Source organism: Balaenoptera borealis (assembly GCF_965194805.1).
Source record: "Balaenoptera borealis genome assembly, chromosome: 12".
Taxonomy (NCBI): domain Eukaryota; kingdom Metazoa; phylum Chordata; class Mammalia; order Artiodactyla; family Balaenopteridae; genus Balaenoptera; species Balaenoptera borealis.
Window position 1 is genome coordinate 52,268,895 of NC_138869.1, and position 25,589 is coordinate 52,294,483.

The 25,589-nt window shown below is 43.2% G+C and overlaps 1 protein-coding gene across 9 annotated transcripts in view; it reads right to left on the reverse strand.

The window, feature by feature from the left end:
* Nucleotides 1-12,246: 12,246 nt before the first annotated feature.
* XYLB (xylulokinase) overlaps nt 12,247-25,589 on the reverse strand; it is a 43,573-nt gene continuing 30,230 nt past the window's right edge. For 3 of the 9 annotated variants that reach the window (XM_082348620.1, XM_082348616.1, XM_082348617.1), the window contains 4 exons: nt 22,293-22,351; nt 20,727-20,814; nt 17,831-17,925; nt 12,247-12,679 (listed from right to left, as the gene is read on the reverse strand). In XM_082348620.1, coding sequence (XP_082204746.1) covers nt 12,602-12,679; nt 17,831-17,925; nt 20,727-20,814; nt 22,293-22,351 — 320 coding nt within the window. In that variant the 3' untranslated portion in view covers nt 12,247-12,601. Of the gene's footprint in view, nt 12,680-17,830; nt 17,926-20,726; nt 20,815-22,292; nt 22,352-23,820; nt 23,935-25,589 lie in introns of those variants that run through there. The other 6 variants (XR_014232892.1, XM_082348618.1, XR_014232893.1 and 3 more) reach the window with 4 other exon arrangements.

Here is a 25,589-nt window from a genome sequence, read left to right on the forward strand (position 1 = left end):
CTCTTAACTTTAACCTTGAGGTCAACTAAATTAATTGTCTTGGATGGAAAGGTAACTGTCTATAACTCTCAAAACAGATTAGGTTATGCTGTGCTAATGGAAAATCCCCAAACCCCAGTGGCTCAAAACAACAAAATTTATTTCTCACTCATACTGCGTGTCCATTGGGGGTCACCAAGCAAGCTGTACTCATTATAATAACTTAGGGACACAGGCTAATGGAGGCAACATTTTGATACGTGCTTCTTTACTGCAGAGACAGGGGAAAGAGAGCCTGGTAAATTACATCCACGCTCTTAAAACTTCTACCAGATTCCGAGAAGATGGGGGGCTAGGTTGGTGGCTGCATAGCTTTTGAATCTTCCAAAATTCTCACAGAGCAACTACATAGAAGAAAACAACAACAACAAAAAAAAAAAACCAGAAAATCCATGTACATTTACAACAAAACTAGGTGACAAGGTTTCCCCCCAAACACCAAAATACAAGCAAATGGAGACAACTACAAACTATCAATAGCAATAAAAGATTCATGGAGTAGCATCTGTACAAGGGGAAGCTGAGGAACAGGGTGGAAGAGGTACCTGGGAAAAACAGAATCCCAAAATATCTAAGAGATATTCATTGGAAAGCATGGCTCAATAACTTTAGAACAGTAGGTGAAACTAGGAGGGGTTTTCTCCAATCCAAAAGCAAGTGAATGCAAAGAGACTCTGGTAAGAATAGAAAGAGCTAGAACAGTCTGTCCCTGTGAACTCTTAAAACTGACCAGCCAAGCCTCCCTTTTAGGTCAGGCTCCTCCAAGGAGGAGAAACTTCTGGAAGTGGAACCAAAATCAAGCTGGATAAGATGTTTTACTTCCAGCCATCATGCAGTAGCTGGAACGGTATTTGCCCTTTGGAGCCATAACAAGAAAACCGGACAAAATATAGGAGGCAACTGTTTGTTTCTGGACCTTGTACAATCCTCTAATCCCTGGAAAAAAAAAGACAGTCAAAGTGAGGCTTATGATTGCCCCTGCTTTCTGCCTGGAGACAAATTCCAGTCCACAATGCAGGAAGTGCATTCCAAGCAGAGCCTGGCAACCTTGTCGAGTTGGGGACAGAGAGAGAGGTTGGAGATCGGGAGATGGGGAAGGCTGCAGCAAACTGAAGGGGCAGAGTACAGAGTGGAGGGAGCTGCAGAGAGAAAGCTGGAGGTCTTGCAGAAGAGTCTCCTTGGGGCTTTTGCTGAATTCTAGGTTTCACATACATAGAATGAAACTCCATGAGGTGAGGGAAGAAAGAAAGCAAGCTGAATAGTTCCAAGACTGGCACAGGATAGTTTTTAGTCCTAACCAGCCAAAGTGGAAAGTCCTCACTGAACACCCAGGACACTGAGAGTAAAGACTCAGAGGGTCACTCCATGGCAGTGGAGCTAAACTAGCCCTAGAATCAAGGCTACTGTAAGCCCACACTACCAAGCTTTGAAATGATCAAGCTGATCTATAAGTAACTTAAATACCTACCAGACAACAGGTCAACACTTTTTAAAGGAATTTAACAAATCTGGCACTGTATAATAAAAAATTTAATTAAAAAATGTTTTTAAATTACTAGATATGAGAGGAGGCAGGAAAATATGACCCATCAGGAGAAAAATCAGTCAATAGAAACAGAAATGACATAGATGATGTCATTACCAGTCAAGGATTTTTTAAAAGCTATTATAAATATGCTGAAAGATTTCTGGGAAAAGTGAACATAATGAAGAGAGAACAAAATATCTCAGAAATGGACTTTCTAGAGAGAAAATAACTACAGTGTCTTTCTAAAAAAAGATTAATTAGGTGGAACTACCATTTTTTCCTGTTTTCCTAATGCGTGATCTCATCTTCACTACTTCTTCTGTCTTTTTTGTTCACTAGTTTATTATTATTACTGCTTTTTGAGTTGTATTTTTAATTCATTTAACTCTTACACTTTTATTTGTACCAGTGTTACTGCATTTTAAAGCTATACTTCACCTATCACTGCTTTAATTATATCCCATAGATTTCATTATGTCTTTTTTTTTTTGGCTGCACCATGCGGCTTGCAGGATCTTACTTCCCTGACCAGGGATCGAACCCAGGTCCTGGCAGTGAAAGCACCGAGTCCTAACCACTGGACCGCCAGGGAATTTGCTCAGTCATTTTTTTTAGATGCTCTGTAATTTTGGTTTATAGTTTCCCTTTGCCCTAGTACTTTCATAGAAAGTATGGATGGGACTTTAAAAATATTTTATTAATTTCTCATTCTATTCTGATTAAAGAAGATGGTATTATTTCTGTTTTGTGGAAATTATAGAAGTTTTCTCTGTGGTATATAGTAAATATTCATTTTTTTGGTGAGTGAGAATAATAGGTGTATTCTCTATTATTTATTTATTACTCCCTATTATAAGGTGCAAAGTAATCTCTTCAGAAGACATATAGATTCTGTTGGAATCTATAGGTGGGACTCAAAGAATTTCATTTAAAGTTGACAAGCCAAATCATTGAGGCTGTAACATTCATAACTCATATATCTTCACTGTGAATCGTGGCTTTTAGCATTATAGTGTCCTTCTTTGTCTTGTCTTTTTCCCGAATTCTACCTTGTCAGATATTGAAATTGTAAGCTTTGCTTTTTATAATTTGTATTTGCCTGGTATATTTTTGTCCCCCCCTTTACTTTTTAGCCTTTCTGGATCACTTATTTTAGGTGTGTCTCTTGTAAATAATAGACGGTAAGATATTAGTTTGTAAGCCAAGCTGAACTTTTTTTTAAAATGATGAGTTGAGTTTTCATTTACTAATACGACTCATATGCTTGTCCTTATTACGTTCACTCTGTATATGATGCTACATTTACTCCCTTTTTCCTTATTTAAGCGTTGATATTTGGTTTGTCAGCTTGAAATGATGTTCTTTGACTTGAACATATTGTCTTTGCAACAGAGCTCTTTGTACTGTCTTTTTCCTTCTTTTTGATTTATTTAGTTATGTTACTTCTACTGTGTCAAAGCACATGCCATTTGATACTCTTCCACCCTTATCCCCACTTTCACTTTGGTCTTAGATCTAAAACTATTCAATGCTCACTACCAGTCCTTTTGCTGAAGTTTCCCCAATCATCTCCTAGCTGGATGAAGCTTGTTTTAGTAGAATCCTAAGGGGGTTATGAGTACAATATTTCCTGAGCTCTTTTTAAACATCCTTGATACTTAAAGGGCAGCTTAGCTGGACACAAACACTTGGTTCATATTTTTTCTTTGAGTTTCTTGAAAATGTTGCTCCCTTGCTACTTGCTTTTTGAAAAGTTTGATGCCAACCTGATCTTTCCTGTGTAAGAGACTAGGCCTTTTGGCCTACAGAATATTCCCCCTCACCTTCAAAGTGTAATAGTTTGCTAGGATGTGTCTCAGCTGATCATTCTGGGTCAATTTTCCAAGTAACAAGATAGGCCCTTTCAAGATATAGATTCAGGAACTTCCCTGGTGGTCCAGTGGCTAAGACTCCACGCTCCCAATGCAGGGGGCCCAAGTTCTATCCCTAGTCAGAACATGCCACAACTAAGACCCGATGCAGCCAAATAAATAAATAAATATATTTTTAAAAAAGATATGGATTCAGGTCTTTTGTTTTTAGGAATTTCTCTTGGGTTAGTTTTAAATATTAACCCTGTTCCATTGTCTTATATTTTAGCTTCAAGAGCTCCAACTTTAACTGTGTTAGTTTTTCTTTGCCTGTCTTCTTTGTCTATCATTTTCTTTCTGGGCCTTCCCAGCTCTTCCTTTATGTTGTTTTTGCTGTCTTAGCTTTTTTCATTCCTATCTTCTATATGCTTTGTGGTACTTGCAGTCGTTCCTATTTTCATTTGGGTATGTTGTAATGTAGTCTTCATTATCTAGGGTGATTTTACCTTTTTGTTCAAATTCTTTCCCAAGTTTGGTCAGTTCTCTTTCCATATATGCTTGTTGATTTTTCATTTTTACTCTGAGTTTCTGAATTTCTGACCTGTGGTATTCTTTCATAGCCACCATTGTTTTTTATTTTAAAGTTCATGTTGGAGGGTTGTTATAGTTTACACTCTTTGTTCCTTTTTATTTGGTGTATTTCATTAGCTTGAAAAGTTATGATTCTCACTTTGTTTTCTTCCCATATTTGTGTAAATAGTGAGTTCCTTTTTCTATTTATCTTGACGTCCTTGTAATAATGGGCAACTCTATGGGGGCAGGGGTAAAATGGGGAATGGATTGAGTGGCTTTCTGTTTCTTAGTAGAAAAGAGACCTTTTATTGTTGGCCAATAATGTAATTTCTTTTTTTTTTTTAATCAGTCATCAATTTTTTTTTAATTTTTTAAATTTATTATTTATTTATTATTTATATTTTTGGCCGTGTTGGGTCTTCGTTTCCGTGCGAGGGCTTTCTCCAGTTGCAGCAAGTGGGGGCCACTCTTCATCGCGGCGTGCGGGCCTCTCACTATCGCGGCCTCTCTTGTTGCGGAGCAGAGGCTCCAGACGCTCAGGCTCAGCAGTTGTGGCTCACGGGCCCAGTTGCTCCACGGCATGTGGGATCTTCCCAGACTAGGGCTCGAACCCGTGTCCCCTGCATTGGCAGGCAGACTCTCAACCACTGCGCCACCAGGGAAGCCCCAGTCATCAATTTTATACACAACAGTGTATACATGTCAATCCCAATCGCCCAATTCAGCACACCACCATCCCCACCCACCGTGGTTTTCCCCCCTTGGTGTCCATACGTTTGTTCTCTACATCTGTGTCTCAACTTCTGCCCTGCAAACCGGTTCATCTGTACCATTTCTCTAGGTTCCACATACATGTGTTAATATACAATATTTGTTTTTTCTCTTTCTGACTTACTTCACTCTGTATGACAGTCTCTAGATCCATCCACGTCTCAACAAATGACTCAATTTCGTTCCTTTTTATGGCTGAGTAATATACCATTGTATATATGTACCACAACTTCTTTATCCATTCGTCTGTCGATGGGCATTTAGGTTGCTTCCATGACCTGGCTATTGTAAATAGTGCTGCAATGAACATTGGGGTGCATGTGTCTTTTTTTTTTTATATAATTTTTTAAAATTAATTAATTAATTTATTTATTTTTATGGCTGTGTTGCGTCTTCGTTTCTGGGCGAGGGCTTTCTCTAGTTGTGGCAAGCGGGGGTCACTCTTCATCGTGGTGCACGGGCCTCTCACTGTCACGGCCTCTCCTGTTGCGGAGCACAGGCTCCAGACGCACAGGCTCAGTAATTGTGGCTCATGGGCCCAGCCGCTCCACGGCACGTGGGATCCTCCCAGACCAGGGCTCGAACCCGTGCCCCCTGCATTGGCAGGCAGATTCTCAACCACTGCACCACCAGGGAAGCCCCTGCATGTGTCTTTCTGAATTACGGTTTCTCTGGGTATATGCCCAGTAGTGGGATTGCTGGATCATATGGTAATTCTATTTTTAGTTTTTTAAGGAACCTCCATACTGTTCTCCATAGTGGCTGTATCAATTTACATTCCCACCAACAGTGCAAGAGGGTTCCCTTTTCTCCGCACCCTCTCCAGAATTTGTTGTTTGTAGATTTTCTGATGATGCCTATTCTAACTGGTGTGAGGTGATACCTCATTGTAGTTTTGATTTGCATTACTCTAATAATTAGTGATGTTGAGCATCTTTTCATGTGCTTCTTGGCCATCTGTATGTCTTCTTTGGAGAAATGTCTATTTAGGCCTTCTGCCCATTTTTGGATTGGGGTATTTCTTTCTTTAATATTGAGCTGAATGAGCTGTTTATATATTTTGGAGAATAATCCTTTGTCCGTTGATTCGTTTGCAAATATTTTCTCCCATTCTGAAGGGTTGTCTTTTGGTCTTCTTTATGGTTTCCTTTGCTGTGCAAAAGCTTTATTAGGTCCCATTTGTTTATTTTTGTTTTTATTTCCATTACTCTAGGAGGTGGATCAAAAAGATGTTGCTGTGATTTATGTCACAGAGTGTTCTTCCTATGTTTTCTTCTGAGAGTTTTATAGTGTCTGGTCTTACATTTAGGTCTCTAATCCATTTTGAGTTTATTTTTGTGTATGGTGTTAGGGAATATTCTAATTTCACTCCTTTACATGTAGCTGTCCAGTTTTCCCAGCACCACTTATTGAAGAGACTGTCTTTTCTCCATTGTATATCCTTGCCTCCTTTCTCATAGATTAGTTGACCATAGGTGCATGGGTTTATCTCTGGGCTTTCTATCTTGTTCCATTGATCTATGTTTCTGTTTTTGTGCCAGTACCATATTGTCTTGATTACTGTAGCTTTGTAGTATAGTCTGAAGTCAGGAAGTCTCATTCCTCCAGCTCCGTTTTTTCCCCTCAAGACCGCTTTGGCTATTCGGGGTCTTTTCTGTCTCCATACATATTTTAAGATGATTTGTTCTAGTTCCGTAAAAAGTGCGATTGGTAATTTGATAGGGATTGCATTGAATCTGTAGATTGCTTTGGGTAGTATAGTCATTTTCACAATATTGATTCTTCCAATCCAAGAACATGGTATATCTCTCCATCTGTGGGTATCATCTTTAATTTCTTTCATCAGTGTCTTATAGTTTTCTGCATACAGGTCTTTTGTCTCCCTAGATAGGTTTATTCCTAGGTATTTTATTCTTTTTGTTGCAATGGTAAATGGGAGTGTTTTCATAATTTCTCTTTCAGATTTTTCATCATTAGTGTATAGGAATGCAAGAGATTTCTGTGCATTAATTTTGTATCCTGCAACTTTACCAAATTCATTAATTAGCTCTAGTAGTTTTCTGGTGGCATTTTTAGGATTCTCTATGCATAGTATCATGTCATCTGCAAACAGTGACAGTTTTACTTCTTTTCCAATTTGTATTCCTTTTCTTTTTCTTCTCTGACTGCTGTCGCTAGGGCTTCCAAAACTATGTTGAATAATATTGGTGAGAGTGGACATCCTTGTCTTGTCCCTGATCTTAGAGGAAATGCTTTCAGTTTTTCACCATTGAGAATGATGTTTGCTGTGGGTTTGTCATATATGGCCTTTATTATGTTGAGGTAGGTTCCCTCTATGCCCACTTTCTGGAGAGTTTTTATCATAAATGGGTGTTGAATTTTGTCAGAAGCTTTTTCTGCATCTATTGAGATGATCATATGATTTTTATTCTTCAATTTGTTAATATGGTGTATCACATTGATTGATTTGCAGATATTGAAGAATCCTTGCATCCCTGGGATAAATCCCACTTGATCGTGGTGTATGATCCTTTTAATGTGTGGTTGGATTGTGTTTGCTAGTATTTTGTTGAGGATTTTTGCATCTATATTCATCAGTGATATTGGTAATTTTCTTTTTTTGTAGTATCTTTGTCTGGTTTTGGTATCAGGGTGATGGTGGCCTCATAATATGAATTTGGGAGTGTTCCTTCCTGTGCAATTTTTTGGAAGAGTTTGAGAAGGATGGGTGTTAGCTCTTCTCTAAATGTTTGATAGAATTCACCTGTGAAGCCATCTGGTCCTGGACTTTTGTTTGTTGGAAGATTTTTAATCGCAGTTTCAATTTCATTACTTGTGATTGGTCTGTTCATATTTTCTGTTTCTTCCTGGTTCAGTCTTGGAAGGTTATACCTTTCTAAGAATTTGTCCATTTCTTCCAGGTTGTCCATTTTATTGGCATAGAGTTGCTTGTAGTAGTCTCTTAGGATGCTTTGTATTTCTGCAGTGTCTGTTGTAACTTCTCCTTTTTCATTTCTAATTTTACTGATTTGAGTCCTCTCCCTCTTTTTCTTGACGAGTCTGGCTAATGGTTTATCAATTTTGTTTATCTTCTCAAAGAACCAGCTTTTAGTTTTATTGATCTTTGCTATTGTTTTCTTTGTTTCTATTTCATTTATTTCTGCTCTGATCTTTATGATTTCTTTCCTTCTGCTAACTTTGGGTTTTGTTTGTTCTTCTTTCTCTAGTTCCTTTAGGTGTAAGGTTAGATTGTTTACTTCAGATTTTTCTTGTTTCTTTAGGTAGGTTTGTATAGCTATAAACTTCCCTCTTAGAATAGCTTTTGCCGCATCCCATAGGTTTTGGATCGTCGTGTTTTCATTGTCATTTGTCTCTAGGTATTTTTTGATTTCCTCTTTGATTTCTTCAGTGATCTCTTGGTTATTTAGTAACGTATTGTTTAGCCTCCATGTGTTTGTGCTTTTCACGTTTTTTTCCCTGTAATTCATTTCTAATCTCATAGCGTTGTGGTCAGAAAAGATGCTTGATATGATTTCAATTTTCTTAAATTTACTGAGGCTTGATTTGCGACCCAAGATGTGATCTATCCTGGAGAATGTTCCATGTGCACTTGAGAAGAAAGTGTAATCTGCTGTTTTTGGATGGAATGTCCTATAAATATCAATTAAATCTATCTGGTCTATTGTGTCATTTAAAGCTTCTGTTTCCTTATTTATTTTCATTTTGGATGATCTGTCCATTGGTGTAAGTGAGGTGTTAAAGTTCCCCACTATTGTTGTGTTACTGTCGATTTCCTCTTTTATAGCTGTTAGCAGTTGCCTTATGTATTGAGGTGCTCCTATGTTGGGTGCATATATATTTATAATTGTTATATCTTCTTCTTGGATTGATCCCTTGATCATTATGTAGTGTCTTTCCTTGTCTCTTGTAACATTCTTTATTTTAAAGTCTATTTTATCTGATATGAGTATAGGTACTCCAGCTTTCTTTTGATTTCCATTTGCATGGAATATCTTTTTCCATCCCCTCACTTTCAGTCTGTGTCCCTAGGTCTGAAGTGGGTCTCTTGTAGACAGCATATATATGGGTCTTGTTTTAGTATCCATTCAACAAGCCTGTGTCTTTTGGTTGCAGCATTTAATCCATTCACATTTAAGGTAATTATCGATATGTATGTTCCTATGACCATTTTCTTAATTGTTTTGGGTCTGTTTTTGAAGGTCCTTTTCTTCTCTTGTGTTTCCCACTTAGAGAAGTTCCTTTAACATTTGTTGTAGAGCTGGTTTGGTGGTGCTGAATTCTCTTAGCTTTTGCTTGTCTGTAAAGCCTTTGATTTCTCCATCAAATCTAAATGAGATCCTTGGCAGGTAGAGTAATCCTGGTTGTAGGTTCTTCCCTTTCATCACTTTAAGTATATCATGCCACTCCCTTCTGGCTTGTAGAGTTTCTGCTGAGAAATCAGCTGTTAACCTTATGGGAGTTCCCTTGTATGTTATTTGTCGTTTTTCCCTTGCTTTCAATAATTTTTCTTTGTCTTTAATTTTTGCCAATTTGATTACTATGTGTCTCGGCGTGTTTCTCCTTGGGTTTATCCTGTATGGGACTCTCTGTGCTTCCTGGATTTGGGCGGCTATTTCTTTTCCCATGTTAGGGAAGCTTTTGACTATAATCTCTTCAAATATTTTATCTGGTCCTTTCTCTCTCTCTTCTCCTTCTGGGACCCCTATAATGCGAATGTTGTTGCATTTAATGTTGTCCCAGAGGTCTCTTAGGCTGTCTTCGTTTCTTTTCATTCTTTTTTCTTTATTCTGTTCCACAGCAGTGAATTCCACCATTCTGTCTTCCAGGTCACTTATCCGTTCTTCTGCCTCAGTTATTCTGCTATTGATTCCTTCTAGTGTAGTTTTCAGTTCAGTTATTGTATTGTTCATCTCTGTTCGTTTGTTCTTTAATTCTTCTAGGTCTTTGTTAAACATTTCTTGCATCTTCTCGATCTTTACCTCCATTCTTATTCTGAGGTCCTGGATCATCTTCACTATCATTATTCTGAATTCTTTTTCTGGAAGGTTGCCTATCTCCACTTCATTTAGTTGTTTTTCTGGGGTTTTATCTTGTTCCTTCATCTTGTATATAGCTCTCTGCCTTTTCATCTTGTCTTTCTGTGAATGTGGTTTTTGTTCCACAGGCTGCAGGATTGTAGTTTTTCTTGCTTCTGCTGTCTGCCCTCTGGCGGTTGAGGCTATCTAAGAGGCTTGATGGGAGGTTCTGGTGGTGGGTAGAGCTGACCGTTGCTGTGGTGGTCAGAGCTCAGTAAAACTTTAATCCACTTGACTGCTGATGGGTGGGGCTGGGTTCCCTCCCTGTTGGTTGTTTTGCCTGAGGCAACCCAACACTGGAGCCTACCTGGGCTCTTTGGTGGGGCTAGTGACAGACTCTGGGAGGGCTCACGCCAAGGAGTACTTCCCAGAACCTCCGCTGCCAGTGTCCTTGTCCCCATGGTGAAACAGAGCCACCCCCCGCCTCTGCAGGAGACCTTCCAACACTAGCAGGTAGGTCTGGTTCAGTCTCCCCCGGGGTCACTGCTCCTTCCCCTTGGTCCTGATGCGCACACTATTTTGTGTGCGCCCTCCAAGAGTGGGGTCTCTGTTTCCCCCAGTCCTGTCGAAGTCCTGCAATCAATTCCCACTAGGCTTCAAAGTCTGATTCTCTATGAATTCCTCCTCCCATTGCCGGACCCCCAGGTTGGGAAGCCTGACGTGGGGCTCAGAACCTTCACTCCAGTGGGTGGACTTTTGTGGTGTAAGTGTTCTCCAGTCTGTGAGTCACCCACCCAGCAGTTATGGGATTTGATTTTACTGTGATTGCGCCCCTCCTACCGTCTCATTGTGGCTTTTCCTTTGTCTTTGGATGTGGGGTATCTAAAGTGCACAGGCTCAGTAGTTGTGGTGCACAGGCTTAGTTGCCCCGTGGCATGTGGGATCTTAGTTCCCTGACCAGGGATCAAACCCACATCCCCTGCATTGGAAGGCGGATTCTTAACCACTGGACCACCATGGAAGTTCCTCTTCTGAATCTTTGACCTGCTGTTGATAGGTTGTTATCTTCAGCTTCTTGTTTCCCTTTTTGCCTTTATCCACCAAGCCCGCAAGGGACACCACTCCCTTTCAAGATGACTTCATCTTTCTCACAAGTGATATCTCTGGTCCTACTCATTTTCTAAACCCCTTCCCTTGACTTCCCACAAGGGTAGTCTCTGTCCCTGCTCTGATCCACTAGGTCTCAAAGCTGTTGCAGCATTTTTCTACTCTGGGTGAGATCACAAGTAGTTTGGTTTAACTGAAGTCCCAACATAGGTGCGGGCCTGTGGCAGAAGAAAAATCTGGAGGATTTTGCAGGAGGCAGACTTTCTATGGAGGCTTCTGCAATAATTTGAGCAAGAAATAAAGTAAAACAGGGAGGGATGGAGAGAAAGGAACTGCTTTAAGAGTTACCAAAGGAATAACAAAAATCACTTGGTGACTGATTTGATGTGGGGAAGCAGATATCTGAGTTTTGGGTTTGGGTTCCTGAATGAATGAATGAATGAATGGATGGTTGGTGGTACAAATTCACTGAAACAGAAACTCTGGAGGAGGAGGTTTGGGGTAGGGCAAGGGAAGATAAGCGGAGTCTGGGGCTGCCCTGGTGGCACAGTGGTTAAGAATCCGCCTGCCAATGCAGGGGACACGGGCTTGAGCCCTGGTCTGGGAAGATCCCACATGCCACAGAGCAACTAAGCCCATGTGCCACAACTACTGAGCTTGCGCTCTAGAGCCCATGAGCCACAACTACTGAGCCCATGTGCCACAACTACTGAAGCCCGCGTGCCTAGAGCCCATGCTCCACAACAAGAGAAGCCACCGCAATGAGAAGCCCACTCACCACAACAAAGAGTAGCCCCCACTCTCCACAACTAGAGAAAGCTCGAGCGCGGCAACAAAGACCTGAAGCAGCCAAAAATAAATAAATTTTTTAAAAAATGATAAAAATGACTCAAAATTAAAAAAAAAAAAAAAAAGGATAAGCGGAGTCTGAAGTACCCTGTGAGAATGCTGGCTGACTCCAAGGGGAGTTCTGGCTGGAAACACAGAGCTGGGTGTTACTAGTATATAAGTAGCAGTTGAAGCCCAATGCTAGATGAAATCATCAAACAAGAGAGGACAGAATTGGAGGGAGAGAGGAATGAGAACAGAGATTTGGGGCCCAGCAATCATTAAGGAGTAGACAGAGCAGAAGTAACAGTAAAGAAGAAAGAATGAATGACAGATCAGGAAAGGAGGAGAAAAGTTGGAGAGTATGGCTATCAGAAAGACGACAAGGAGAAAAATAATTACTGCAATGGATTAAGACATATAAAGTATGTTAAATGTATCATATTGATACTAAAAATCTAGTTGCTGTTAGAGGATGCTTGGCAATCAACTCATCATCCTGAAAACTAGTGAATAAAGAGGAAAGAATCTATTTATTTTGCTTTGTCTCTCCCATTCTGCTGATTTAGGTCCCGAAAGGGAAAAAGTCACAATTTTTATTGGACATATCCGAGGCTCAGTGTTATCTTGCCTCCTGGGATAAAAGACAGGAAGAGAGATGCTTTCCTGCCCTGGGCACAAGGGCACAGGGACACAAGCTGTGTTCAGAAGGATGTCCTAAGGTGGGCTTTAAGGTGGTCCTGGGCAGGTTGGAGCACCACAAGGAGCCAGGTGGGCAGGCAGAGCTGCTTAGAACAGGGAAGAGGATCCCTGCTGTCCAAGGCCACGTCTACAAGTGGAATCAGTGAGACTGGGCCGGCCTGTGGAATTCACTCCGGAGGCCCCCGGGTCTGGGTCAGGATTCTCTGCTCAAGCATGGCATACCGCTGGAGGAGGGCCTCATAGACCTGGAGGGGTGGAAAGAGCAGTTTAGGATGGCGAAGGGAAGGTGCTCTTACATCTCTTTGCAACTTGCAATTTAAAAAATTCTACATCCCATGTACTTGCAATTTAAATTTTTTGCTGGGCAGAAAAAAGGAAGTGTCAATTCACAAAAGAGGAAATGCTAGTAGTTCTCAAACCTATAGTTTAAGATCTTTAAAAAATGCAAATTATGACAAGAAACCAGTTTTTGTTATCAAATCTACAAAATTTTTAAAAATTCTGATGAAGGTACCTGGAAATGGCTGTTTCATTGCACAGTTGGTAGAAGTTGGTGGTGCAACCCTTTTGTAAATCAATTCAACTTTATACTTTTATTAAGGGGCTTGAAAATGCCCATGGCTTTTGACCTAGTTATTCTACTTCTGCAAAGCTCTCTTAAGGAAGTAATCCTAAGTGTAGGGTGCTAGGCCCACCAAAGGTCCTCTTAGACACCACTAAACATTCAGACTCATTAGACTACCATGGGCCACACCTTGGCCCTCAAAAGGATACAATGGAGAAACATGCGTGTTGGCACAGTGGCTGCAGGAGACCATGAACAGTTTGAACAGGTGTCCAGGAAAGGGTATCTTTGCCTCCCCTCCTTCTTCCCTCCTTGCCCCCCAGGTTACAGCTCAGGTGCAAGGAGATGAAATCCACATCTTACAGGTGCAAGAACCACCCTGGCTTTGAAACCTCATGCCCCACAGGAGTATCCCTTGTTAACAACTCCATAGACAAGAGCCACGCCCGTGAGAAGTCACTGCACTCAGGGAGCCCTAAGTATGTCTTCCCCTTAGATATTTATCTTTTCCCATTCCTGGTGCAGTTTCCTAATTCAAGGCCATTTTGACATAGCAATGTTGCCTAGTAACACTGTTGACATTCCACTTTTATTAAGTCTCAAAGGAAGCAGAGCTAGAACATTAACCAAAAGTCAAATTCTCATGCAGAATAGGGAAAGGTTTTGTTAACCCTTTACCCACATAGGTTAATTATAATAATTGAAAAACTAGAAGCAACTGCTCTAAGACATGGAAAATGCTCGAGAAAATATGGTTCATTAGCCAGATAGAATATTATGCAGTCATTAAAAACAACATGTATGTTCCTGTGCGCCTCTGCAAATTGCATGATGATTAGTGTCTTAGCCCATTCTGGGTGCTATAACAAAAATACCATAGATTGAGTAGCTTATAAACAACAGAAACTTGTTTATCGCAGTTTTGGAGGCTGGGAAGTCCAAGATCAAGATGCCAGTAGATTCTGTCCGGTGAGAGCCTGATTCCTAGACAGTCATCTTCTTGTTGTGTCCTCACATGGGGGAAAGGGCCAGAGATCTCTCTGGGGCCTCTTTTGTAATGACACTAATCCCATCCTGAGTGCTCCAGCCTCATGACCTAATCACGTTCATAAATTCCCACCTCCTAATACCATCACTTTGGGGGTGAAGATTTCAATTCATGAATTTTTAAAATTAATTAAAAAAAAAAAAAACCAGTGGAGGCTAACACAACATTGTAAAGCAACCATACTCCAATAAAAATTAATTTAAAAAAATGAATTTTGGAGAAGCCCAAACAGTGTGTAGCAATTAGGAATTTATCTTTTTATGTGCCATTATCTCCCATTATATCCCAAACACACAGAGATGGTGTGTTCGGATTCCTAGAGCTTAGCATAGTGCTAGGCGCACAGTAGGAACTTAATAAATAGGTGTTAAATAAATGACTGTGTGCAAACCAAAAAAAAAAAAAGTATGTATACCTTTAAGAATATAAATGCTTAGCATAGTAAAAGTTTGTAGTAAAGAAATGTTTAAAAAAAAATGGTAATAATATAACATGTAAAATATGTCAAACATGAAGAATATTTATGACAATGTAAACACAAATAATATAATAAATTGTATACTGTGGAAAAAAAAGAATATAAATACTTATGCTGTAATGTAGAATTTTAAAAGCAGGCTATAAAATTATATATATAGTGTGCTGTGTAATAAAATAAAACCAAAACCAAAACCAAAAAACCAACAAGGGAAAAAGGAGCAGAAAGAAACACAATCCCCACAATCCCACATTCTTCCTCTTCATTCTTTTTGTTTAAAGCTGTTTTCATCTGTGGCTCTGTAAGCCTTGCACTTCAGGTCAGCGCATGTGGTCTTACAGACAAGCAACACAAGGCCAAGGGACCCAGATTTCCTTGGGACTCACATATACCACCAGGAGGTCATGCCAATCCCATTCCTTCTTAATTTGGTTTAATTGGCTCCAAAGTTAAGGCCTTTAGTAACTGATTATGCAACTAGGGCCTACTCTTGGTGCAGTTGGAGCAGCTGCCTGTGAACTCAGACGTAAGAGGGCTGTGATACCCTCTCCAAGGAGGAAGTTGTAACATTTAGCAGAGCCTACAGGGAAAACACTGTTACTGTTTTGAGTTTCCACTTGAGCACATAGAGGTGCCATAGAAAGCAAACAGAGGACGTTGTCCTGCTCTCAAGGTATTTACAATCCAGTCCTCAAATAGGTCACTTATGCCAACAATCACAGACTGTCACTTCTTGCCACCTGGTGTTGAGAAGGATTCCGAGGTTACACTTGGGTTTAATGGTAAAGAGTTCCATGAGCTATTAGTGACTTTGGTCATGGGCAAGCCAGGGAGACTGGCGGTACACACACTGAGTATTTGCTGCCTGTAATGAGGCAGCTGCAGCTATTTGTTGCCCTAAAGCTTACCCTCACTACCTTCTTCCTTGCTGGCCTCCTTCTAGAGAGGATGAAAGAGCCAAACTCCACCTCAGCCTTTCTTACAACCAAGGTTGACAGTATAACCAAGTGGTAGTCTGTTGGGGGAGTTGAGGGAAACAGACCAGTATGTTTCTCCCTGAAAAGCAAGAGTGTGTGAGGAGAGACTCCTTGCCTAATGCCACGCTCTGATTTCTGCCTATGAATACAGTTGCGGGGGAACGTGATGCTAGGAGAAGCTGCATACATCCTGTGGTCATGTGGAGCATACCTAGTACAGCACTATCCAATACGGTAGCCACAAGCCACATGCGGTCCTGAGCACTTGAAATGTGACGGGCGCTATTAGTAGGAAATGCACACCAGATTTCAAATCTCAGCCAAAACAAAAAAAGAAGTAAACTATCACATTAGCAACTTTTCTTATTGATTACATGTTGAAATGACAATATTTTGGACATATTGGGTTAAATTAAATATATTAAAATTAGCCACTTATTTATTTTTACTCTTTTTTTCAAAAATGAGACTACTAGGAAATTTAAATGACATATGTGGCTCTCATGATGTTTCCACTGTCCACTGCTGATCTGGAGAACTTCAGAAAACCTCACCCGTAGCCCTGACACTGTTGAACCACTGAACCAACACGGCAGCACCGTCAGACTTCCTGTTGTATAGTAAAGCCATGATAGGGACTTCCCTGGTGGTCCAGTGGTTAAGACTTCGAGCTTCCACTGCAGGGGTCACAGGTTCAATCCGTGGTTGGGGAGCTAATTAAGATCCCACATGTCGTGAGGCGTGGCCAAATAAATAAATAAATAAATAAATAAATAAATAAAGCCATGATAGGCAAGGATTCTCTTTCACCCTCACAATTAGCAGGTTAAAAGTAGGCCAGACAGATGTCCCCACTTCCCAGATGAAGAAACAGAGGTTCAGAGATGAGGAGTGCAGCTCAAGGTCATGTGAAGGTCACACGGAGAGGGAGAGGCACAATAAGAATCAGAACCCAAAGGCCCTTTATCTCAAGGTAGGATCTTTCTACTGCATTGAACTCCCTCTTGAACAGAAGGACACACAACAGAAAGTAATAGAAGCCTGGGCAGACCCATGTGGGTGGGTTATCTAGTCACCTGGATAGCATGAGCTTCTGCTTCCAAGATAAACTGCAAGACAATTCTCTATATGTGTTTCTATACGTCTTGTGACAGCTTTTGTTCCTGACTATCTTTTCAAGGGTGTTTGTATAGCAAACAGCCTTGGAAGATAGGGAGAGGGAAAATTTGTTTGCTGACCAGGATGATAAAGATGTCTCCTTCGGACAGGTTTGCTCGCAGCTCCTTTATAATGAGCAGGGTCCCTCATTTGTGACACAGACACAGTGTGTGCACAGTATCCACCTGGGTCCACTCCACACCGCCCGATGGCACTTCAGGGCCAAGGAAAACTGATGCAAACATGAAGCTTATGCTGCCTGCTGTACTGTGAGTAATAAAGCCCTCTGTCTGTGTCACCCCCTGCTCCTGGACTGCAAGAACCTTCTGCAAACAGGAAGGGTGGTGAAATGGACGCTATGGCATACCACCCGGATTGCCTTGCAGGAACAGAGAACTTATTCTCTCAGCCCTCAGCTGACAGCCTCCTTTGTGGATTGCTTTGGCTATAGAGAGCTGCCTTACCCCATCCTGGGGTGGCCTGCATGCAATAACGGATTGACATGGGGTATAAAGGCCCGTCCCCCTCACCACAACTGGGTAAAACTCTAAAGAGTCATCCCAGCTTCAGAACTTCCTGTAGGACTGACTGAGGGCTCCACTGAGATCGCACTGCAGCTCACCTCCTGCCTCTGCCCAGCCCTGCCTCTTCCTTTTTCCTTCAACAGATGCAGATCCCAAGAGTGCCCCCTAATAAATCTCCTGCATCCTAATCAACCACTCACGGTCTGCTTTCCAGGGAACCCAACCTGTAACAAGTGGGGTCTGCCTTCCCTCTGACTGAGTGACCACACAGCTGTGTTGGATCCAGATTTCATATCTGAATGGTAGAAACCCAGCATGTCTTATGCTTAAATGACAGAGTCTTTCAGTGGCCTCTGTAACCCTGTGAATTAGAAGGGCGCACCCCAAGGCATCTGAGCAAGGAAGATATGCCCGGTGAGCCGTCTGATCCCTGGGGCTATAAGATCAGCCGTATCTCTGAATCTCGGAGACAACCTGTCTTCTTTTGCTCTGTTTCCTTGACAATTAAAAAAAAAAGTAGATTTCCCTTTTAGTTGAGCACATCAACTATAATGTAGGTGATAAAGAAAAACTTACCTTTTGGAAAAAAGAACGTAGTTGATTTTTATGATGCAAATGCCACGAATGAACTCTGATGGTCTCTTACCTGAGACGCTCCCGGGGTTGGGGCAGCAGCTAATCTGGGATTTGGGGCTAACTTCACAACCTCTGAAAAGGGCACATCTGTTCCAGCTGCAAGGCCTAGAAGGGAAAGCTCATTTCACATCAGTGCATGTTGCAAATGAAGGCGTTACCCGGAAATAGCATTTTCTCTCTGGAGTGATAAAATGTTCTAAAACTGGATTATGGTGATGGTTGTACAGCTCAGTAAAGTTAACTAAAAATCACTGAACTGTACGTTTAAGTATGGGTGATTTTTATGTTATATAAATTGGGCCTCCATAAAACCATCTTTAAAAAAAAGAGAGAAAGAGAAGAAGTTTCAAGTGCAGGCCTCTTCTCAGCAGGGCCTTCTTTGTCTGAAGCGCATGTCGGGAGGCAGCTAACCTCTGATTTCTGACAGAGGGGAGGGTCCGCCCGCCTCTCCTCCCTCACGGGGCTCCGCTCTCCGCATCGCTCACTGCATTCCAGCCCCCCCAGCTTCTCTCAATTCCTTCTGCTCAGAGCCTTTTCACTGTGTGGAATGTTCTTCTCTCTTCTCAGAAAAGCTGCTGCTAGGAACATCCCTTCCAGCCCTCAGCACCATCCGCTTTCCTCAGGGCACATCTCACTACTTCTGCCACAGATTGGTTTAAGGTCCCTCCCTTCTTGAGCCGGAAGCTCTGAGAGGCCAGGACTGGGTCTCCACTGGAGCCCTGGTGCCTAGCACACTGCCCACATACAGGAGGCACTCAATAAATGCTCACCAAGCAAAAGAGTGGCAGGGCTGGAAAAGAGAGAAGGTTGCCATAGGTGGGCAGGAAACAGTAAGGGATTTCCAGGCAATTTAAGGAGCAGTATCAGACTGAAGGGAAACTCAAGACCACCGAGAGGGAAGGAGGGCCCACTGAAGATGTGAGGCCCAGTTTTCTCTCTGAAGAACGCTGGAATATCCCAGCCCAGAGCTGTGTGGATGAGGGGACACTGGGCGGTGGGGTAGCCACCAGAGAGACTACTTGAAAGACTCTTGTCCCCCTCTACTCACTCACAGACTGGCTTTGCATGACTGGCTTTCATCCCTGGACCCAGCCGGAGAGAATGGATGTCCACATAAAGTGGGAACTGGTGTGCTAGGACCTAGCTCAGGTTTTAGTTTTGGAGGGCAGAGCAGGGCAGTACCCCAGGTAATGTCTGACAACTAAACAGGCACGGAAAAGGAAAAATAAGAAAGGAACACAGTGCAGCACAGCAGTGGAGGCCCCAAAGGGTAGTTCCTTTTCTGCTTCGGCAGAAGGAGGAGTATAAAGTAAACCCCAGACTCCTCGTGGGCAACACTGAAGGCTGGAAGCTTATGGAATGCTGTTTTCAAAGTTCTGAGGAAAATATTTTAGAGTCCTTTGTCCAGCCAAGGTAGCATTCTTTGGGAGGGTGAAACCAAGCCCTTGCTGGACATGCAAGCCCTCAGAAAATTATCACCTACTGAATTTCCTTTTAAAAATGTATTCAGGCTGTATATTCCAACAAAACTAGCATAGAGATGAAGGAAAAAGAAACTGCAGAGTCAAAAAAAAAAAAAAAAAGACAAACTCATACATAAGTGCAAATAAAAGCCAACATGTTGTAAAGTTTGATTAAAAACATAACAGCCTAGAAATAAACTGCCCATTCCCTGGTGTCCTAGTGGTTAGGACTCCATGCTTTCACCACTGTGGCCTGGGTTCAATCCCCGTTCGGAGAACTGAGATCCTGCAAGCCGTAAGAAAAAAAGAAAGAAAGAAAGAAATTGCCCAATGATCTTGATACAGGCGGAGGCACAAGGTGGGGCGAGGTGGATAGGGCAGAGAGGGAGGGGAATGAAAGAGTAAGAGTTTAATTATTAAGAGAAGGCTATGGTCCCTGATTAATTCTCAATGTTGAAAGAAAACATACAAGTTTAAATAGGTGTGTTAAAAAGTTAACGATAAATGCGTGAAGAATGCAACCGCTAGAGGGAAAGGACAAGGCCCTTGAGTTACATGGGTGGCCGGAGGAGTGGCCTGAGCAGGCAGAGGACAGGGCAAGTCGACCACATGGGTAGAAGAATGCCCCTGTGGGCCTGTGCTGCTCCCGCAGTTTCAAGGAGGCCTCCATCAGAGCCGTGGTTCCCCACTACCCCCAAGGAGCTGTCCAGGGTCCTGGACTGCTTGGCTCTCAAGCCTTCACCTTTGTCTCAACTTCTGCTCTTGTTGAAAAGATGGCTCTGGACTTTATCTACCCCTTCCTGCCCACCAGCTGTCCAGACCCATGCCCAAGTGCCCTCCACCAATGTCCCTGGGCTGAGTCTGACTCTGACCAGGCCTCATTTATTTAGGACCCTGCCTCTCTTTCCCAGTTTAAGTAAAGCACAAAGGAACAGAGGGTTTGGGGTTGGTTCCCCCCTGCTGGGAGGGGAGAAAAGTGAATCTAAAGACTCCAAGCCTGGGCTTCCCTGGTGGTGCAGTGGTTGAGAATCTGCCTGCCAATGCAGGGGACATGGGTTCGAGCCCTGGTCTGGGAAGATCCCACATGCTGCGGAGCAACTAGGGCCGTGAGCCACAGTTACTGAGCCTGCGCGTCTGGAGCCTGTGCTCCGCAACAAGAGAGGTTGCGATAGTGAGAGGCCCGCGCACCGCGATGAAGAGTGGCCCCCGCTCGCCGCAACTAGAGAAAGCCCTCGCACAGAAACGAAGACCCAACACAGCCATAAATAAATAAATAAATAATTTTAAAAAAAAATTGGCCCTATAGTTTAAAAAAAAAAAAAGACTCCAAGCCTCCCATGTCCCTAAAGACTGGGAACATCCCAATCTCCCTTTCCCACTGTCCTCAGCCCAGCCAGTGCCCCAACCACTGCCAGAGGCATCTGCCGCCATCCATTGACCTACCATGGAAAGCTCGGTAAGCAGAGCCCACACAGGCTGAGTTCGCTGTGTCTATGACATACACTGGGGTGCCAAACACATCTGCCAGCACCTGGAAAGGACAGAAGTTCTTACTATGGTCCTCAGAGGGCGCATGCACACAGACATGCATTTACTGGGCTCTCTTTTCTAACATGTCTTCTGATACCTTCCATTCCACCTCTACTGCCTTAAAGGAAGTACACTTGACCATGCCGCCCTGGTGATAATAGGGTCAGGGTGACCTGGGAGAAGTCTCTAGTGAAGGGCCACAGCTCTCTGGGTTGTCCCTGCATTGTTTAACCATTTTATCAAAGACAAGGAAGAAGATTTAGAAAGTATGCTTAGCAACAAACAATCATGGTGGAGATGGCTAGGTCTCAGACTAATATAACAAGGCCAAACAAACCCAAACTAACAAATGCATGTCTTATAAGAATAAAAAAGTTTTCCATGTCGGTCCCCAAAATAAATTGCATAAATTTAGAACAGAGGATGTGTACTAAGAGGAGCTCACATGGAAAAGACTTGGGGGGGGTCTTAGTTAACCAGAGATATTGCTGATGCCCCATCCGGATCCCCTTACTGGACCGGTGTGCACCCTCACCCAGATGCTGTGAGTATTGGCTGCTAATGGCTCACAGCTGCCCCTCCTCAAAAGAATTGTTCTTTGCTGAACAGAGGCTGCCTCTCACAGGAGGTTATTCGTATCTCTTCCCACGACAGCCAGTTGGCCCTCTTACCCCAAGGTGGAAGCAAGTCTGCGGCATAGTTCATGGACCATATCTGCCCATGGGATGGAGCTGAAGCTGACTCCAACCAAAACCACATCCTTGCCTATCCTTCTTCCCCTGCCCTACCTGGATCCCTCACTCCCTTTCTCCTGGGAGCACTCTCCCAACAAATCACTCATAGAATAATTTCCATTTCAGGCTCTGCTTCTAGAGAATCTTACCTAAGACAGGTATACTATTGTACAAGTCAACAGTTGATTCAGTTACTCCAACAGCTAAGGCAGCCTCGGGCTATACCCCAAAATTCTCAGTGTCCCAATAAGACACTAACAGCCCCATGATTTGACAGTTTGATTGTCAGATATCTGCAGGTTGATTCTACTTTGGGTCATATATGTCTAGCATAATGAAGGACCAGAAAGACAGTGACAAATTCTGGCAACTGTATTATAAGAGGAATGGCTGGGAAAATCAGAGATGTTTAAATTGGAAGGGGGAAACCTTGAGGAAGACAAGAACATTGGCATTAGATGTCAGAAGGTTTGCCATGAAGGACAGGCACTTTCTGTGTGACGCCAGAGGCCAGTGCTGGTATCAGAGAGTGGAGTTGTACAGGGCAGTGGTTTTCACTTGAGCGTAAGACAGAATCTGCTTGCCATGTGCGCTGTAAAGAGCTGGCTTCCTGGGAGAGAATGAGCTGTAAGCTCCCCATCCCTGCCGGAGTGGGAACAGAGGCAGTGTTACTGCTGAGTGTCTGGCTCTTGGAAGTATTAGACGTGGAAGAGGCCCTAGCTCAGGGCTTGCTACCGGCACTTACCTGCAAGATGTCTCTGTTGTGAGATGCTCCTCCAGTGGCCAAAATCTTTGTCTTAGGCACTGCAAGAAAAAAGAAAACAAAAAACAAAAAACGGCTGTGACAATTCCCCCAAGGCAGAAAAAGCTGTTTTCCAGAGTTCTTCTACCACAAAGGGCTAGTGTCAGGCCAATGCCTCTTGCTTATCACACAGGACTGCAGGGGAGATCTAAAGCTGGTTCTGTCCACGCATGTCCAACGTGAACTTTGCTTGTGAGGCTGCTTCCTCATCCACCTCTTGGGGATGCAACTGAAGAGGGTACACAGGATGGATCTAAGGTTCTGGCAATGTTCTATTTCTTAACCAGAGTGCTCTATGAACAGGTGTTTGATTTATTAATATGTTTCACAATTAGCTGTATGAAGCACATATTCTACTGTATACATACTTTTCACAATAAAAAATAATAAACCACAGTCTAGTAAAAGACATATAGTTCCACTTCGGGTTAAAATGGAGATGGTCCAGAAAGAACATCCCCTGTGCTGTGACAATCACAGAATGCTGAATAAACAAACAAAAACATATTTTTATTTAATGCTATCAAAAAGTTGTAAATGCAGGGACTTCCCTGGCAGTCCAGTGGTTAAGACTCCGCACTTCCACTGTAGGGGGCACATGTTCGATCCCTGGTCGACTGGGGATCCCGCATGACACATGGCCAAAAAAAAAAAGTTGTAAATGCAAAGAAGTGCAAATAAATTAAATCCTAGAATGAGATGAGCCCTTAAGCGCTAACTTGCTGTACCTGCAGTACAAGATAGATGGCATAGTGATCCTCCAGAGGCACATAAACTCTGCCAGGACAGAAAAACCAGCCAAGCATTAGGTGGTGTTGGTGTGGGAGAGGCGTCCCAAACGCAGAGCTAGTCCTCCTCACCCCCTCCTCTCCCCCATGGACCGTGTAAGTGGTGATGCGGAAGCCGGGGGCAGGGCAGAAAAACAGAGCTCTGTAATCTCATAGTGCTTAGATCCCTACATTCCTGTGTCACAGGACTCTTTTACAATGAAGAGGCATTCATTTATTATGCAGGTATTTAAAAACAAATAAATGTTATAAGGCTCTGCTGTCACCTCTCAGCCTCCCCCATCTTCACCCTCAGCCATTAAGAGAGTACCTGGGGACTTCCCTGGTGGTGCAGTGTTTAAGAACCCACCTGCCAATGCAGGGGACATGGGTTCAAGCCCTGGTCTTGGAAGATCCCACATGCTGCAGAGCAACTAAGCCCGTGGGCCACAACTACTAAGCCTGCACGCTAATGCCTGTGAGCCACAACTACTGAGCCCATGTGACACAACTACTGAAGCCCACGTGCCTAGAGCCCACGCTCCGCAACAAGAGAAGCCACCGCAATGAGAAGCCTGCACACCACAACGAAGAGTAGCCCCGGCTCACTGCAACTAGAGAAAGCCTGCACGCAGCTACAAAGACCCAACGCAGCCAAAAATAAATAAATTAATTAATTAATTTTAAAAAAAATGAGAGACTACCTGGGCTGGGAAAAGGGGAAGGAATGTCAGCCAGCTAAGGAGACAATCCAGGACGTGGGAAGATGTTCCAGTGTTGATTCCATGTTGGAAAATCAAAACATGCTCCATTCACGACTGCAAGAAAACTCAGCTGGGCATGATGTAAAGCACCATGAAGACTTTGACACACTTTTAGGTTTGTATGTCCTCTTTGTAGGTACAAAGGGAATAGGACTCTGGCTTTATAAAAAATAAACTCATAATGGAGACTGGAAGAAAACGGTCCTAGATGGCAGGAGTGGTTGGGGAGAGGGGATGGGATTATAGGTAGTTTTCTTTCCTTTATTTTCCAAACTCGCTATTATAAGGTTTTTCTGCTCTTATAAGTCAACCTAAACAAAATGAAATACACATCGAAATATAAGCTGAAAAGGGATGATGGCTTTAGCCCCGCCCAGCTGGGTGCATATGTCTCACGGTGTCCAAACATCAAGAAAGTGATCATTCCTTAAAGAAAGCAGAGGTAACCCCATGGTTCAGAACCCAGAGTCTGGAACCAGACTGGCTTGGTTCAGAAGCTCTGAGCAAGTGATATAACACTTTGAGCCTCGAGCAAGTGATGTAACACTCTGAGTCTTGGTCTCCTACTTTGTGAAGCGGGAGTAATACTGGTACCCGCCCCAGAGACACTGTTGTTAATAAACATAATGTGCTTAGGAATCAGGCTGGGCACACAGTACGTGCTCAATAAATGTTGGCAGCTATTATTATCATGATCATCAGTGTTACTTCAAATGTCTTTTTATTCTTCTTAGATGTTATTAAAACGAGATTATGACAGTTCAAGAATGAAACTCGAGGGAATTCCCCGGGGGTCCAGTGGTTAGGAGTCTGCGCTTTCACTGCCAGGACCCAGGGTTCAATCCCTGGTCAGGCAACTAAGATCCCGCGATCCCAGACTTCCCTGGTGGCACAGTGGTTAAGAATCCGCCTGCCAATGCAGGGGACACGGATTCGAGCCCTGGTCCAGGAAGATCCCACATGCCGCGGAGCAACTAAGCCCGTGCACCACAACTACTGAGCCTGCGCTCTAGAGCCCGCGAGCCACAACTACTGAGCCCGTGTGCCACAACTACTGAAGACCGTGCACCTAGAGCCCGTGCTCTGCAACAAGAGAAGCCACCGCAATGAGAAGCCCGCGCACCACAACGAAGAGTAGCCCCCGCTCGCTGCAACTAGAGAAAGCCCGCACGCAGCAACGAAGACCCAATGCAGCCAAAAATAAATAAATAAATTTATTTAAAAAAAAAAGATCCCACGATGCCACAAGCCATGCAGCCACTGGGAGCATGATGCCTACAGTTCGTGCAGCCCTTTTACCCTTTTAGGTTCAAGCGCATTCATTCATGTGATCTTGTTTGAGAGGAACCCAGCAGAGCTGGCAGGACAGGTTTGATTCGACCCTTAAGCTTGCTAAGAGGATAAGTAAGCTTACGCTGTTTTGCACAAGAATCGCTTCAGAGGCTGGGAACGATGACGTGATCACACTAGCCCCCTGGAGCCCAGGAGGGCCCCTCCGCCCTCACTGCCTCTCCCCTCACACTGGGCCGGTGGAGACAGCCCCCCAGCCCCCCAAAGTGCCCCCTCCTGACGACCGGAAAACCCTTCCTGCCAGTCACTCACGCCCACCTCAGCACCATCTCTGCCCTGCTCACCTGGGCTCACTTCTCAGGGACCTTGGAAGCCTTTGGGGACCTTTGGGGAATTTCTTTTTATACTCTGGGTGGGGG